Genomic DNA, 15,774 nt, shown 5'->3' with positions numbered 1-15,774 from the left:
GTAAATTTGGAATACGATACGAATGGATATATAATACTTTGGAGCTTTGCTTGGTCGCACGCAAGCATTGTCAGAAGTACGCAGCCCGAACGAATTTCCTAACATATGATACACGAAAAAAACTTATCGTTAACAATGTGTTGTAGACTAGAAAATGGCCAAATGTGAGCTCTTAAATCTACCGAAATCCGCGACGTGAACCTACGAATTCGCGTCCCTACGAAAGACTACGCAACCGTTGAGCCGAACAGAACGAACGTTACGTTCGAACGGAGAGAATAACGATTGTTACAACGTTAAATTATATATATATAATTTCGCAACAAAGTAAATATACATATATACCTCTCTAAAGAGTAAAATAACAATATGAGTAGCTCGATTGAATCACAAAAGTAATGTTGGTTCGGAATGTCGCAAGTGCATGCTCGGTGCTTCAAGCATATACAGCGGAGCCGTCCGACACGCGCATATGCAACGTGCAGACACGGCTCTGATATAGAGATTAGTCACAGTGTGTTTCNCTTTATTCGTTTTCTCCCCCCCCCCCCCCTTTTCGACGTGGAAGAGAGGTGGTGGATCGTCAGAGGTTGGTCTGAACACAGGTTTGAAAGGTAGCAGAAGTTCTCTCTTTTGATTGTAATTGGGATCATTAGAAACGTCCAACTCGCGAATCCCTTTCGAGGGGGTCGCCTCCGTCGCGGTTGTTGCCCTTTCAAACTCGCATTCAGACCGATGTTACTCAGCCGGGCATCTTCCGATTTATCATGGCGCCCAGATCGTGCACGATCTGCTTCTGCTCGCGACTGAACAGCAAAGTTCTGGCGTTTAAAAACGACAGATCCGGCAACTGATTCAGGACCTTCACCGTCTCGGTCTGCACGGCCATTGGCCGCCCGTATCTGTCCACGACCACTTGTTCCGCGCCTTGGGTGTTCTCCTTCCTGCCCGACTTTCTATGATACTCGTGCGCTTTGGACGAGTTATTGCTTACTGGGAACGATTTATTGTTGGTCGACAGAACACTTCTCAATGGCTTGCCGTGCGGATTCTTCTGCCTAGCTCCGAGATCTTGCTCGGACTTCTTCTTCCATTCCACTGTACAAGGCCCTGGTAACGGTTCTATTATCTTGGACGCCTGAGACGATTTCTGTTGTTTCGACGAGCCGCCAGTAAGATCGGACAGGTTTTGCGACTTCACGGGTTGTTGCAGGCTGTTCGCTTCTTGCGAAACTGCATCAGATGAAACTGCACGGCGATGCATGATTAGTAACTGGTATATAATTACTACGCGCAGAAACGATGAAGATGCGTTACTGATGCTCAGAAACACAAGCAGGACTCTACTCGATATCTAACGCTAGCTTTAATTTCATCAGTCGTGAACGAATGTGCAAGGACGAAGGTATTAACAGCTTCGCTGAGAGCACTTACAGTAATAAACGGAGTTCGTCGGGCAAGCTGACTGATGGTAGGATTCGGAATGTGTGGAACAATGAGGTGTTAGTAGAGGATCAAACGGACACAACAAATCCAGAGGCAGAAGAGCGGACAACCCACCACCACCTGTATTGTTAAGTTTTACGACGATTTAGGACGAGATTACGCCTACGACAACTCATCTCTGTATAATGAGATAATAATCGCTCCGGAAATATATTCCGTCACTTTTTAGCAAAACAAGCGCTTCCTTCTCTCAACTACGACACGCACAACATCAAAATCACAATAAATACTTACTAGCATCTAGAGGATTTACAAGACCAGAACTATTCCAATCAAATTGGGCGGCAGGTACTTCCTAATATGACGTCACAATTATTAATTATCATGGAGATCGTGTCTACTCACATGCGCCTTATGGCAATGAAGCTTCAACTTACGTCCGAACAGGCTTGCGTCTTGCTGCTATTGGGTGTGGGAGGCTGCTGAGACTCGGCGTTAGCTTTAATCGGCTCCAACGGCGTGAAGCCGAGATTCGCCGCGAATCTCGGTACGTTCGGATTCCATCTCGGCCCGAACAGCTTCAATTTCACAACGTGAATTATTGTTTCTTCAGTCTCGATAATCGTCAAGTGTAGTGTATAAACTTACAATGTTCCGGGAATCGATACCGAGAGCATTTAGGAGAACATTGTTGCTGCTGCTGTTAGCCCACTGATAGGTGAGAGCGTTGGTCTCCTCCACGCTCTTCACATTCCGCCAAACCTTGTCCGTTTTGCTTATCAGAGACTGCAACTCGACCTCGTGAGGTGCGGGAACGGCGGGATGAAACATGCTCGTCACTATATCCTCTATTTTGTTCGCGGCCTGAAATCAGACGCAGGTCAGGCAGGCACAATCATCGTGTTGCGTATCATCGGAACTCTGTAAGCTGAAGCAATACACTCGCTTCTCTAATCGAACTACCTTACGTCACACAAACACTCCTAAACTCACATTCTTGTTTTCTATCCGACATATAGACTCTTTCAAACTAAACTGTTGCGTCTCTACTACACCGACAGACGTCTCGAAGTCATTGAAGTCTCCAAAATCGTCGTCGTCGGGACGTACTTCCGCGTGGTCGTCGTGCTTCCACTCCGCCGTTGCGCAACTCGAGAAGTTCGCGAAGTCACCGAAATCGTCGTCCTCGCTGCTCACCACCGGCTCGATCAGATTGATGTCGTGAAACTCGCCGTCGCTAAAATACACTACGGGATTCTCGATTTTTTTATACGTGGCACATGCTTCCCCCGCGGTAAGATTAATTTTATCCTTTAAGCATACGTCGAGAGACGCATCGGTAATAGATGGCAGTGAGGCTCTTTCGATCGACGAGAACGACTTTTGTACACGGGACGTGTCATCGTGAATTTGTACTGTTTCGCATTCCTTGTCACCCATGAATTCCGCGAAGTCGGAGTTGTCGTGCGGCGCGAGACCGTTCTCCAGGATGTGATGACGCATGTCCTCCGGTTCAGCAGGAACCTCCTCATTCGCCTCCCGGGCAATTTGATTCGTCCTTTCTTTTGATTGCACGATTGCGTCGCAGAAGTGATTAAGGTCGGCGGATTTTTGAACGTAACTATCCTCGGCGCGCGTATATACGCGGTCCTCCTCTCTCGCGGCGTCATCGCCGAAACGGAAGGAGTCGCTCTTGCTGGACATCACGTCGTACATCTCGATGTATCTCGGCTCGTCGAACACGTCGGTCCTTTCGTCGTGAACAAAAGCGGATTTGTCAACGGTGCCGTTGGCGCCGCCGTCGTTCCACTCGGCGGAGTCCTCGAACTGTTCGTAGTTGTAGAAATCGTCGTCCTCCAGCTGCTGCAGGATGTCCGGCGTGCTCGCGGGATCCTCCAGGTCGAGGCTCGCGGGCTCCACCTCGTCGTCATCGTCGTTCGACCCCTCCCGCTCGCTGATCGTCTTTACGCTATCGGCTAAGCTACTATTGTTGCTACTAATTACATCCGTGTCAACGAAATTATTCTCTTTAGCTAAAACATTCTTGGTACAAACACGATCAATGCTATCGCTAGTCTCAACATTATGCGACTCGCCAGCTAGGTGCCTAGGTGAATCTAACACACCGCGGCGCTCCGTTAAACTAGCGTTCTCGTCCAGCACGCTACTATCGTCCACGCTTCTATCCTTCAATCTTATGCGGCTCACATTCTGGCGATCCTCCGCCTTCTCGACGATAAGCAAGTCCTCACATTTCAAGGCTTGGTTTATCTTGGCGCAATTATCCAATACCAGCGGCTCGTTAATACCGTTTATTCTAGGAGACGCGTTCTGCGATGCTATTGGCGTTTGTATCGGAGTGATAAGCTTCTGTGGGGACTCCGATGAAACTGATAAGCCTACAAACATATAAAAAATTCGACGAATTAGATTCCCGAGACTGCGATACGCAGAAGCGATAATGATGAATTTTTTTTCTCAAAATAGATACCATCTATCCCACCAGCCGTGAAATCTCCAAATTCATCCTCATCGGACTCCCCGAAGTTGTCCAAAGGTGGAGGCGTGGAACTCACTAACGGCGGGAAAGCCATGGTTCTTCCCTTCTACTCTACGACACATCGATGACGATTATTTCTGCCACTTTCTACAAATGTAATTGATGGAAATAGAAAAATAGGCACTAAAGAAGGGACAGGCGGATCGGAAGCGTTATATTCTCGCGCGATTTCATGCAGACAGCCGATCCGACCGAGGAGATGAGTTTTGTCTACGCCGTAGTTCGGTCTGTGCGCTCGTTACATATGTCAAATCGACGGTTTAAGGTTAAGTCGAACGAGCGGAATTTCCGCGACGGAGAACGGGCTCGCGGAAGTTACTCGCCGACGATGCCGGCGTGACGCGTCGATCCACTCGTGGAACGATTTTCCGCGACGAGACACGGACCAACGGTGACGCTTTCGACTGGCTGTCATGTGAACCTTCGTCCTCTCTCACCTGTCTCGGGAGCGCCCGTCGGCACGATTCTACCTTGCGCCCGTCATCTTCTCTTATCACGGCATCGTGCGCGTGTGTGAGTACCACGGGCCTGATATTTATCACGGCGAGATACGTCGGCTATCAGCGATCGTCCGTGAGCGACGATTAAATACACGATGACGGGAGTCATGAGACACAGGTAACCCGTCACCTGTTCCCCGTCGCGCATGGGCGCATGCGCGCCCGACGAGTGGCGCGCACCTGTCAACCACTCGGTTCAAAGTCGTTGACGAGTTTTGCAAAAGAATGCGATAACGCTGGGCGATAGAGAGGTGACGTGACAATGCCTGCGTTCGTCGTAGAAAATAGCTCATTGATGATTAGCGTTTGATGATTCCTGTTTGCATCGAGAATCTCATAAAGGAATGTCACAAACGATTGAGCGTTCATTCGGTTTCTTTCTTCGCTGAATACATCAATTATGATGCACAGTATAGCGTAATGTTTTTAAAATTACATTTTCAGGGTATCTATTCAAATCTGAAAAAGTTCAAACCTAGAAAAAAATCCTCCGATTTTCCAGGTAAGTAATGAAAGTATTTTTAAATATATCTTGCAAACGTGTGTATATATATATATATATATTGTACAAAATTCTTAATATCTTCCACTCATGAAAGTTTATAAAAATAAAATTAACAATCTCTCGAATTTTAATTATTAAATTTGAAAAATTTCGTAAGAAACTGTCTAAAGACTAAAAAAGAAATATTTTATAAAACATTCAAATTTTATTTTTAAATATCACTAACAAAAAAAAACTACAGAATGCATAACCGATATAAAATGCAATTTATATAAATCCACTGAAATAAGTATCTGTCTTAGACAAAATTGCATCTAACACGAAATCGGTATCTTCAATATTGAATATCGGAATAATCAGTGTACTCTAGAGCAATAAAAAAAAAATGCGATTTATTATAAACATAAAAAAATAATATTTAAATATTAAAGAAACTCAAGAACAATCTTTTAAATGTATATATACACAGAATGTTAACAAGTCCGTGCCTACGGTTTACATAGCGCTTCTTCTTATTAATTCAAATTAAAATTAATCGAGAAATCCCGAATTATTTTGCCTATGATTCCTAATAAGGAAAATAACATTCAATCAATCAACCATACAATATTTGCCAACATAATAATACGCAGACAAATGTCCACCGAAAATTTCTTGAGAATTTTTCCAGCCATATACAAATTCCAGGTTTTCAAATTTTTCCCCGAGATTGGACATTATTACGTTCTTACGTCGCATCATTATTCAAATGATCCAATGATACAAACGTGACTACGTCCTACTTAAACGAATACAACGAATGATCAACGCCGGTAAGAGTCACGTCGCGATGATCCGACCGTTGGCTTGCGAGCTGTGCTGGGTGCGCTTGTGCTTCCTCATGTCTCCCTTCTGCCTGAAGCACCTGCCGCACACGTCGCAGGCGTGCGGCTTCTCGCCGGTGTGGATCTTGATGTGATTGTTCAGAGCCTCCGTCCTGGTGAACGCCTTGTCGCAGTAATGACACTTGTACCTGCGATCGCCTCGGTGTATCAGCCTGTGCTGGTAGAAAACCGAGCCGGTGAGGAAGGCCTTGTGGCAGACGTCGCACTTGAACGGCCTCTCCCGCGTGTGCTTCTTCCTGGTGTGATCCGCCAGGTCCGGCTTGATCGTGAAACGTTGGTCGCAGTACTGGCAGGCGTACGGTTTCACGCCCATGTGAAACCTCTTGTGGGTCCACATGTGGCTCGACTGAGTGTAACTTTTGCCGCAGATGTTGCAGACGTACGGCCTCAGCCCGTTGTGCCGCCTCTTGTGAGCGTTGAGGGAATTCGCGGTGGGCAGCAGATTGCCGCAGATGTCGCAGGGAAATTTCGAACACTGGTCCCGGCCGTGCTCCTGTATCCCCTCGCTGCTGTCGAACACGTTGCCGCAGAGCTCGCATAGGAACTTGGCGTCGCCGGACTCGGACAGTCTCGACGTACAGTCGTGCCTCTTCTGCCTGTGCTTGTACAGCAGCGAGAGCTCCTTCATGTCTTTGTTGCAGACGTCGCAGAGGAAGACCACGAGCACCCTGAACAGCCTCGGGTGTTCCTTCCAGTGCAGGATGGCTTCCGCGAACGACCTGTAAGTGGTGTCGCAGGCGTTGCAGATGTACGGTCTCTCGACTACGTGGCGATTCTGATGAGCCTTCAGATTGTCCACCTCGGTGAAGTGGCTGTCGCAGAACTCGCAGTGATAGAGCTTCGACGCGAGCAGCTCCTCGATCAGGGTGACGCTGTTCCGATGGGTCCGGCAGTGAAGGTCGGCGTCGTCGCAGGTGGCGAAGCTCTCGCCGCACTCCAAGCACTTCCACACCGTCTGGCTGCCCTCGATGATGACACAGTGGCCGGCGACGTGCTTGTTCAGCCTCGACTTCTGCGTGAAGCTCTTGGAGCACTGCGAGCACTTGTAGGGCTTCTCCGGCAGATGCGTCACTATATGACGCTTCAGGGTGTAGCCGTCGGAGAAGCCTTTGCTGCATACCTCGCATATGTGCGGCCGATTCTTGCCGTCGGCGCAAACGTGCACCCGCAGCGTCTCCTGATCCTCGAACAGCTTGCCGCACTGCAAGCACGAGACGCTGAGGTCCTTGCAGTGATACCTCTTGTAGTGGTAGAACAGCTTCAGCTCCTTGCCGAAGTTCATCCTGCACTGCTCGCAGTAGAGCGCTCTCGCGTTCTCCCGATGGAACTGCGCGTGAAAGTTCAGCCGTTCCTCGAAGGTGAACGTAGCGTCGCACACGAGACACTTGTACGGCCTCGTGGTGCTCGTAAGCACGTTGGGCTTACACTTGTGACCGTCCAGGGTCTCCTTGGTGTGATAGAGATTCATGCATGCGCCGCATTTCAAGTATCTCTGCTTACTTCCTAGAAATTGCAACAGAACCGCCCGGTTCTCGCTCGCCTCGTCGGCTCTCGCGCTATTGAATCGACACTCTTCGTCGCTACTTTCGACAATTATGTCGCTCTCGTACAATTCCGTATCCTTCGTGCCTTGAAGCGTGTCCTCGCAGATGTTCATGTAGCCCTGCGTGCACAAAGGACAGGACTGCCGATCGGATTGATTCTCGCGATTGGAAACGCTGAAAGATCGTTTCTCTCGCAGCATCGCCAACAGGGTCTCTTCCGCCCTGATGCACTGACTGTCGAACTCGTCGCACCAGTTTACTTTGTCGGCGCAAGTCAAACAGAGCTGCTTCGGTAACGGGTCCGTTTTTCTAATCTGTAATGTGGATCGCAATATATAGTGCACTATATATATATATATATATATGTCGACGAGAGTTGAATGCTTTTGAAGAAAGCATCTTGCTTATACCTTGATACTCAGGCATGTGCTTATTTTGTGCGCCAGCTTCATTGATTCCCCGAGTTCTGAATAAATATATACTGGATTACTGGTTCGACCAGCACACAATCGACAGAAAGCAGTTGAGTTATTTTCTGCTTGGTCTTGTACGGATAATTCCAATATTTCATTGGAAGAAAGCGGCTCCTCCTGAGACCATACGATAGAGCCATCCAAATCGTCAATATCATCTTCATGGTCACTCAAAGTGCTAATTGATTCTGTTTGTAGCATGTTTACTGCTGCAAATCATTCGGAAGATTTCAATATAGTATGTAACGCTTAATTCTTATAGTATATATATATATATATATATACTATATAATTGTTAGAGGAGACATCTGATATTATTTATTTCTTATAAATCATCTACTTGTTAAGTATTATTTCATAAAATTTTCTAATTTTAGTAAATAAATATTGAAATTGCAGTAAAATATTTTGTTTCTATATAATTTTACAAACATCACGTCAACACGTTATATTTATTTTATACACTGTGTGTGTAGACGATTGATGCTGCAGTGAAAAAAATGGAGCAGATTACCTTTTCCTTGAAAAGAACACGAGTATTCAAATATCCTTTCATGGCAATCTCAATATTCTTGCAACAGAAACTTTGGTTCCTACCAGGTTTCAACTTTCTCAATGACTAGCAAACAGATTGGCTAGGCAACTAAAAATAATTGAATATCTCTGTACTGTTTCTAATTTGTTTCCACCATTAATAAAATGACAGCAGATAAGGAGGTTATATAAGTATATATTTGTGAATTTTGTATATATTATACATAAATTTATATTATTTGTACAATGAACTTATTGAAATATTTCACAGAATGATCGCAAAATTATATGCAATATCTTAAAAACGATCGATATTATCTTCCTACAATATTCCATATATCCGCGCGTCTGTATATGTGCGTTATTTTCTATATATTTAATTATTATATATTTGATATATGTAGAATTATATATCATATATACATGTAGTGTAAAAATAATGCGTAATAAAATACTGCATATATATATATGTCTCAATGGTAATATCAACGTTAGTAAATTGTAACTTTCCTATAATCATATTAAATTCTTAATTCTCAATGATTAATCGAACAATAAAGTACAAAATCAAAAAAAAAAAAGAAGCAAAGATCATATTAATTAAGGCGGCGTTATAACATATCTCAAGTCATTTTTTATCCTGCATTCACGCAAACGTTTGCAATGGCGCAGTACAATTAGCAAATTCAGTTTGGTTTTATCGAGTTTAGTTTTTGTCTGCCTGTAATAATCTTCAGCTGTAAAAAAATAGAGGTATCCTACAACAGAAATTGTATCAGTAGAACTTAATATAATATGGATTATACTTGCAAAATGCAATCTCACAATTTCTCTCATTTTGTTTGTAAATATAAGAAATATTAAGAGAAAGAATTTATAGAAGAACTTGCCATTTTCATCCCGAACATCAAATTCCTGTTTTCTATAGTGTAGGTACAGATTAATTTCACCCTTTTTCTGAGCGGCAGCCTTTCCCAATGATAAAATCGCATATTTTGCCATTAAGGTTTGATTTATAGCATTTACCAAGCTATTGATCGTCTCCAAGGATTGTCTTCCAATCATGTATTTGGGTACTTTATTAAATTCTTCAACAGTGATAGGTAACACCGTTAGACATATTTCTGGCTCATTGAAAAGTGTCCTCTTACAATTCATCATTTCTTGTTTTTCGATACAACCGATTCGAGGTGTTTTTTTCCCCGTCAATTTATGGGTTGAATTTATGGTGCAGTCCAACATATCGGGAGAAAAATTGTTTTGAGCGTATGTCTTCTTCTTTTCTGCATTTAGATAACCTTGTATCAATTCTGGCGGGATATTTTTTTCTTGGTGTATAATTTTTTTGTTCAACGTATCAGTTAACGATGTTAACCCCTGTTTATAAGTAAACAATTTTTACTCGGAATTTATTTTAACTTTTCATTCTTTCACTAATAATAGTAAAACTCTATAAGAAATAATTTAACAAACTTACTCTAAGGCGAACATTTTGCTCCTTCATTTTTCCCAAATCCTTTCGCATACCTTCAATGCTATATGAGATTTTTTGTACTTCATTGTACAATTCCTGAAGTTCATCTTTTACACTTTGTTTAGCTATATAAAATAAAACATAATTTTGCAGTGAAACGTCAATATTAGTAAAGGTAGCAGTTAAAGATATACCTTTTATCAATGATGTAGCCACATTGAGTTGATGCAATTTCTTATGCTGTTTATCAAATATTCCTTCCAAAGTATCCTCATGTTTATTTGCACTCATAATTTCAATTGTAGCACAGGTAACTGAACAAATATTTTGTACACATAAAGTATGATAGGCGCCAAAATCTTGCCTATATATTACGTGATGATGATGTATTGAAAGATACATACCTAACCAATGATATTTAACAATGTTATTAGTCGCTTAAATATAAGGCACGTTGTCGCAAAAAAGTTGCGTCGACTGCTGCATCACAATGACGATTTTGTCTTGGTTTTTCTTAAGAGGTGCACTTACAGTGATAAAACGTTTAGAACTTTCTCCGACATAATTTGTTCTAAGAAATCCGTTTTAAATTTGAATTTATGTTGAACAAAGCGACTGGGTTGTCTCACTCTCTTTCCCTCTTTTTATGCCCTAAAGTTGGCTGTTACGTCTAAAGTTGTATTTTCATTTGTTACATGAGTATGCCAATTAGTTGGGGAACTTCGGAAAGATGAGTAAATCCACAAAAGCTATCTGTTAGACAACCAATAAGCATGGTTGACCAATTCATCGAGCGTGGTGTAGACAGGCCTAACGTAAGAGGAAGACAAATTCATCGTGAGAATGGGTGACCTAAGATGTGTGGTGCAGTCAGTGCAGCTAGAAAGAACGAATCTAACAACAACAAATGGAAGAGAAATGGATGTACTGCACGCGATATTCGGGAATTTTTAATATTTCTGAATATATCTAGCATCAACTGATTATTTATTCGTGTTGCATTTATGGATGTGATACTTGGACGTTCTTCTTCCATTACAGCCCCTTCTTTCTCACACATATGGTGCGAACGCAGATTATACCCATGTATACGGGACCTACAGTTTAAATGCTGAACAGCAATTGGAGAGAGGTTTTCACGGCATGAATACTCTTAGTGGTTTGCCAGATCATCGAAGAGGAGCCACGAGCGCATTTTTTCTCCCTCTGCCGGGAACCGAAACCTTTAGTACAATATAAGTAAGAAAATACTGTACAGTATAAGTATTGATAATCTTTACGTAAAAAATTGAAACCTTATTACATATTTATAATCTCAAGTTGTAGTAAAAGCAACTTTTCTATCGTAAGTAAGACATTTTTTTTCTTAATCTAATGGTTGTCCGGACAGATCCAGAATTAGACGCCAGTCAGAAGATAGCAGTGTTACAATAGAAGTTAACTGAGTTGCGGGAGACGTACGACGCTGTGAAAGTTGAACTTGCCACGATAGAACGACGTCGGAAGAAATTACGAAAACTAGAACGAGAAGGTAAATCGTCCCATTTCATCCGTTCCACTATCATCAATTCCATTTTTTCGTATTTAGTGTTAATTATATTTAACAATTCGAATCTTATTTGATAGATTCTGTCACAACGAGAACGATGGAACAATGTTCTCACTTATAATACCAGTCATAAAACAGGTCCTGTATGCATTCCGCAGATATTAAAGATCGACGTTTCCTTGAATTTCAGATGTCATGCATTCTTTTCGAGTAACGTAACTCCTAGTCTTCATTAGATCGCCATTATTCGTCGACTATCGGAGACTCGAAACTCGTGGAACGAGGAGGAAAGATCTGTCGTGAGTAATGTTAATGTTAAACCATTCTGTTTCAGTAGTCAAAGCAGCTAAGGCGATAAGATGGGACAAGCTTGCTCGTGATACAACAATCCTGAAAGATTAGAAATGTTCTTTCCTCGAGCACTAAATGAGGCTCTTTGAGATGTTTGAGATAACTGGAATATCAAAGTAGTGTCACGTAGCGTGCAATCACGGCGACAATTCATGACAATTTTTACCTATGTAACATCGCTTGGTAGGTAATATCTGCCCCTTCACGCACTTCCTCCATTAATATAAAATTGTAGATCTAGTAGTAAAATTTAGTGTAAGGGGAGATACGTTTATCAAGATGAGAGAAAGAGCGTGAAAGAATAAAAGAGACGTATATATACATATATATATATATATATACATATGTGTAATTTATTATATATATTTAAAATTATTCCACACGTTATACTTAAAATCTGTTATACGTATTATTTATTATATTGTGGCTTACAAACGAAGACGAACAGATTAAGATCTCTGTAAAATTTACACACAAGACTCGTTAATATAACATAATTGTACAAACATTCATGTTATTGTACTTTGCACTTATATATTAGGATAATAAGAGACGACTATGTTTTTTTTCTTCTCGATTTAACAAATGTTTGATCGACTTTTAACGTAATGCACCATTTAACGAAAATGCACGATATACAATTATCTGCATTTTCTCCTGTGTTACTCGTCCTGTTGCGGCGAATAATAACAGAAAACTTGAAGGAAAGAAGAAAACAGCGGAAATCATATCAATCGCTAAAAAATACATTGACTCGCTTTGTTTATATGCATCATAAATTAGTCCTCACATTTTAATTTTATGCTCTAATTTTCTAAGACTAAGAAATTTCTACATTATACGATTGTAGTTGCATCGCGATACTATATACTTCATTTATCTTTGTACACCAGTAAGAATTGATGCGTCGAAGGTACAACAGTATCGTTAAACGAGAAAAAGAGGGAAAGAATTAGAGAATATTGTAAAACACATCTTTTAAAGAAAGCACTGTAAGACTCGTAAAATAATATACAAACGTACGTATGACTAAGAGACGACGTATTGAGTACCCGGAGTAACGACGAGAATTATTCTGTCACGAGACAATATGGACATCGTAATGAAATATTCTAAAAAAAAAAAAAAAAAATAAAGAACTTGTAGATTAATGCAAGTACAGATACAAAATTCAAACCTTGCGAATGATTTCGGACTTGTTCGCGTTTTTACATCTAATAACCTTTTTAAAATTTAGTCGTTGACATTTGACTTGATATTTATTGCTGCATGCCTTTGCGTCCTATAAGACGCTGATTTGTTGAACAATGAAATTAACACACCAATAGAATTCTTTTAACGCGTCTCGAAACGCGCGCATTTTGCGTTAAATATTTGTTTGTAGTTTTTTTCGACAACTAATCGGTGAAAAATAGATTGTCGTGTTCCGTTCAATTACGAATCTCAATTCAATGTCCGACGCGATTCTCAGAACGCACGCGGAAATTACGCCGAGTTACTGCCAGATACCCGATAATGTCTCGAACATGAACATGCATCCGATTATTTCAATAGTATTGCGCTTGCCCAAAACAGTTCGCATCAAAAGTATACATACTTTGTTGCAAACTACCGACCACGCAGGTCAGCGAGAAAGATCAATGCGACATTACATGATTTCTTGTATAAATCAACGAAAGAGGCTGCCTTTATCGCCTACATATGCAAGCGCACACCTCGTTGAAGCTATCTCGATATATGGTCAATGTTTTTCTCCAAGGCAAGAGAGAGTGTGCACTGACATGATGCAGCCTTCATCAAACCTCACTAATACCATGAAAGAATACTCAGTCTTGCTGAAACGAATGTGCAATGTCACGTGAAAACATTGTGTTATGTGTAGAAAATATAGAATTTGACATTATTTTACTTTGATCCTGTCGTGACTCTTTATCTTTACACGCCTCACTTATCGCTCACCGGCTTAGGGGGCTAAATGAAATGGGAAATTATGCAGGGATTATCCGATCTCGGTGAATGGCGCATTGAGCGAAAAGGGTTTTGCTATCTTCCATTGCACATGTCAACACGGGGGTGGGCTCGATGTCGGGGCTGTCGTCGTGGAAGTCGTCGTGGAGGATGACGCCACCGTGGTAGTCTTATTGTCCGTGTTTAATCTCCGTCTGGCGAACATAAACTGTTCCATTAGTTCGTGATGCGCCTCTAACCGTTCGATGCAGTGTAAGCACGCAGTCTTAGGCAATGGGTCGTTTATGTTCACCTGCAAAGCACGAACGCACAATGTGTCACTGAGACGGGACGTTTCAAACGATATCCATAAACATCGGAGGAGAATGACGTTTTCTTACGGGATGTGGCCTAGACTTTTTTGCAAGATACATTGGAAAGTGAGTGATTAAACCGAAGGAGACGCGTTACCCTGTGCTCTTTGAAATCGTCTCTTTGACCAAACCGTGAAAAATCAGCCAAGTCTCGTCCCCGAGCGTTTACTACGCGTATAGAATTTACCGTAATCGGCAGGTAAGCGTTTATCTTCTCGGCCAATTTCATCCTCTCGCCCTCCTCGCCGTAGATGTGGATCACGAAGCGGTTCATCTTGCTGCAGAGTCTGCATATGAACCCCGTGATCACGGCCTTGTCCGTACTGCCCATCTCTCCGTTTGCAAAGAGGATGTGTGTTTCTCGTCTTTCTCAGCTGACCGCCACTTGTGCTCTTGCAAAACTCCGATTCGACGGTTTGACAGCGCACGACCACTCTGCTGCTTCGGCTGCCCGATTTCCTCGAGTTTGTTTATTGCAGACTCCGCCGTGTGCACCAGCGCGCTCCGTGCGACACTCCGTTCAGGAATGTACGCACCACTCGCCGCGCCCACTTCGGTAAGGTGCTTTTTTTTTTTTTTTCTTAATACGAATCTGGAAAAATGACTGTTTTTCAAGAACGTACTCCGCGTCGGAGACGAGGGAGAAAAGATTATTCCAATAATCGCGCGTTTCCCTCTTCCCCCCTCACCGCTCGCTCGCTTTCTCCCGTCGTGAATCTCGTTAAAAATCGCCTCGACGACGTTCAAACGCTGGCCTTTTCGTCGGCGCGATACCGCACGATACTGACGGTGAATTATCGTGCGTGAGCAATTCGCGCGAGTTTAGATAACCTTTTATTGACGTCGGGAATTCTCGCGCGATCTCAGCCGTCCGTGACGTACAATCCTGGCGATACGCGACTGAAAGCTGATGCCTACCCGGCCGTTCGAAAGAATCAGCTGTCGCGCGTCTGTCAACGGCGGATGTACACGAGCGCATACATTTTCTCTCAAGAAATATCGCTTTCTTGGCTCACCTTGCGGCTCGATCGATTCGCCAGACCAATAGATGCGCGTTGCGCTAATGCACGACACGCTTCTCCGAAATCGTAAATAACATGCAATCGCGAGAGAACGACGGATATAAAATTGACAAAACATACGCCTCGCAGTTTTTCTATGCGCTACTCCATCCGTCTTATCGACAGATATGCCCTCGATCGCTCGATCCTGCTCGATCGACTTTCGTCGGTCGGAAGAAAAGAGGACGGCGAGAATGCCGAGATTCGTTCGTGTTAGCTGCACTCTTCGCACTTGAAAGTGAGAAACAGGTTAAGTCTCCCCGATGTTTAGAAGGCGTAACAGTCCGCTCATTCTCGTTCGTACGTTGCCCCCTTCCTGCGCTTACGATATCTCAACGAGCTTATATTTGGCATTCTTAACGAGAAGGAGGGAAGGGAGAACAAGTACAGGGAGTGCAACTGAAGAGGACAGCTCGTGGGTGCAGAGGGTGCAACCGAAGGAACAAATCCATAATCCCGCGATGAAGTGAAATTTCCGCTTCCGGGAAGGAGAGAGAGAGGAGTGAAAACGAGGAGATTTTTAAATCACGACGCGATTCAACATGGTGGCGATCAGCTGTCTTCTGTCACAA

The 15,774-nt window shown here is 42.9% G+C and overlaps 4 protein-coding genes and 1 long non-coding RNA gene across 10 annotated transcripts; 1 reads left to right on the top strand and 4 right to left on the bottom strand.

Moving 5' to 3' along the window:
• Window positions 1-525: 525 nt before the first annotated feature.
• LOC106743680 lies at window positions 526-4,743 on the bottom strand. 5 transcript variants are annotated; one of them, XM_014617757.1, is made up of 8 exons: window positions 4,444-4,735; window positions 3,938-4,093; window positions 2,440-3,845; window positions 2,095-2,310; window positions 1,884-2,024; window positions 1,741-1,801; window positions 1,435-1,566; window positions 526-1,248 (listed from the first exon to the last, which is right to left on the bottom strand). In XM_014617757.1, the coding sequence occupies exons 2-8, from the start codon at window positions 4,038-4,040 to the stop codon at window positions 743-745; spliced, it is 2,565 nt and encodes an 854-aa protein (XP_014473243.1). In that variant the 5' UTR covers window positions 4,041-4,093; window positions 4,444-4,735; the 3' UTR covers window positions 526-742. The 5 variants fall into 5 exon arrangements, with proteins under 5 accessions (XP_014473243.1, XP_014473262.1, XP_014473253.1 ...); XM_014617776.1 differs by having other exon boundaries at window positions 3,938-4,057; XM_014617767.1 differs by having other exon boundaries at window positions 3,938-4,052.
• A 762-nt stretch (window positions 4,744-5,505) lies between these two features.
• On the bottom strand, window positions 5,506-8,740 carry LOC106743543 (zinc finger protein 2 homolog). Its single transcript, XM_014617497.1, has 3 exons — window positions 8,427-8,740; window positions 7,850-8,121; window positions 5,506-7,753 (listed from the first exon to the last, which is right to left on the bottom strand). The coding sequence occupies exons 2-3, from the start codon at window positions 8,111-8,113 to the stop codon at window positions 5,831-5,833; spliced, it is 2,187 nt and encodes a 728-aa protein (XP_014472983.1). The 5' UTR covers window positions 8,114-8,121; window positions 8,427-8,740; the 3' UTR covers window positions 5,506-5,830.
• Window positions 8,741-8,887: 147 nt separating this feature from the next.
• On the bottom strand, window positions 8,888-10,749 carry LOC106743558 (spindle and kinetochore-associated protein 1-like). Its single transcript, XM_014617523.1, has 5 exons — window positions 10,325-10,749; window positions 10,115-10,234; window positions 9,924-10,045; window positions 9,337-9,823; window positions 8,888-9,204 (listed from the first exon to the last, which is right to left on the bottom strand). Exons 2-5 carry the CDS (start codon window positions 10,209-10,211, stop codon window positions 9,047-9,049), a joined length of 864 nt encoding a protein of 287 aa, XP_014473009.1. The 5' UTR covers window positions 10,212-10,234; window positions 10,325-10,749; the 3' UTR covers window positions 8,888-9,046.
• Window positions 10,750-10,875: 126 nt separating this feature from the next.
• Window positions 10,876-13,734, top strand: LOC106743584. The gene is made up of 3 exons (XR_001374379.1): window positions 10,876-11,159; window positions 11,311-11,451; window positions 11,660-13,734. It is a non-coding gene; the product is annotated as an uncharacterized LOC106743584 (long non-coding RNA).
• On the bottom strand, window positions 12,781-15,504 carry LOC106743575. Of its 2 annotated transcripts, none has more exons than XM_014617546.1 (3): window positions 15,284-15,504; window positions 14,329-14,733; window positions 12,781-14,080 (listed from the first exon to the last, which is right to left on the bottom strand). In XM_014617546.1, exons 2-3 carry the CDS (start codon window positions 14,470-14,472, stop codon window positions 13,883-13,885), a joined length of 342 nt encoding a protein of 113 aa, XP_014473032.1. In that variant the 5' UTR covers window positions 14,473-14,733; window positions 15,284-15,504; the 3' UTR covers window positions 12,781-13,882. The 2 variants fall into 2 exon arrangements, with proteins under 2 accessions (XP_014473032.1, XP_014473043.1); XM_014617557.1 differs by lacking the exon at window positions 15,284-15,504 and adding an exon at window positions 15,158-15,249.
• Window positions 15,505-15,774: the final 270 nt, after the last annotated feature.

Source organism: Dinoponera quadriceps, unplaced genomic scaffold (assembly GCF_001313825.1).
Source record: "Dinoponera quadriceps isolate SergipeBrazil2010 unplaced genomic scaffold, ASM131382v1 scaffold9, whole genome shotgun sequence".
In the NCBI taxonomy this organism is placed as follows: Eukaryota; Metazoa; Arthropoda; class Insecta; order Hymenoptera; family Formicidae; genus Dinoponera; species Dinoponera quadriceps.
Note: the sequence above shows the minus strand (reverse complement) of the source record. Positions and strands in the feature narration are given on the sequence as shown.

Coding starts and splice junctions, on each gene's coding strand:
- LOC106743680 (XM_014617757.1), bottom strand. CDS start 4,040: ATGGCTTTCCCGCCGTTAGTGAGTTCCACGCCTCCACCTTTGGACAAC. Junction 2,311..2,439: donor GTCGGATAGAAAACAAGAAT/GTGAGTTTAGGA, acceptor GTCTGATTTCAG/GCCGCGAACAAAATAGAGGA. Junction 1,249..1,434: donor GACGAACTCCGTTTATTACT/GTAAGTGCTCTC, acceptor ATCGCCGTGCAG/TTTCATCTGATGCAGTTTCG.
- LOC106743543 (XM_014617497.1), bottom strand. CDS start 8,113: ATGCTACAAACAGAATCAATTAGCACTTTGAGTGACCATGAAGATGAT. Junction 7,754..7,849: donor GCACATGCCTGAGTATCAAG/GTATAAGCAAGA, acceptor TCCACATTACAG/ATTAGAAAAACGGACCCGTT.
- LOC106743558 (XM_014617523.1), bottom strand. CDS start 10,211: ATGAGTGCAAATAAACATGAGGATACTTTGGAAGGAATATTTGATAAA. Junction 9,824..9,923: donor AGCAAAATGTTCGCCTTAGA/GTAAGTTTGTTA, acceptor ACTTATAAACAG/GGGTTAACATCGTTAACTGA. Junction 9,205..9,336: donor TGATGTTCGGGATGAAAATG/GCAAGTTCTTCT, acceptor TTTCTGTTGTAG/GATACCTCTATTTTTTTACA.
- LOC106743575 (XM_014617546.1), bottom strand. CDS start 14,472: ATGGGCAGTACGGACAAGGCCGTGATCACGGGGTTCATATGCAGACTC. Junction 14,081..14,328: donor ACGCTTACCTGCCGATTACG/GTAAATTCTATA, acceptor CGTGCTTTGCAG/GTGAACATAAACGACCCATT.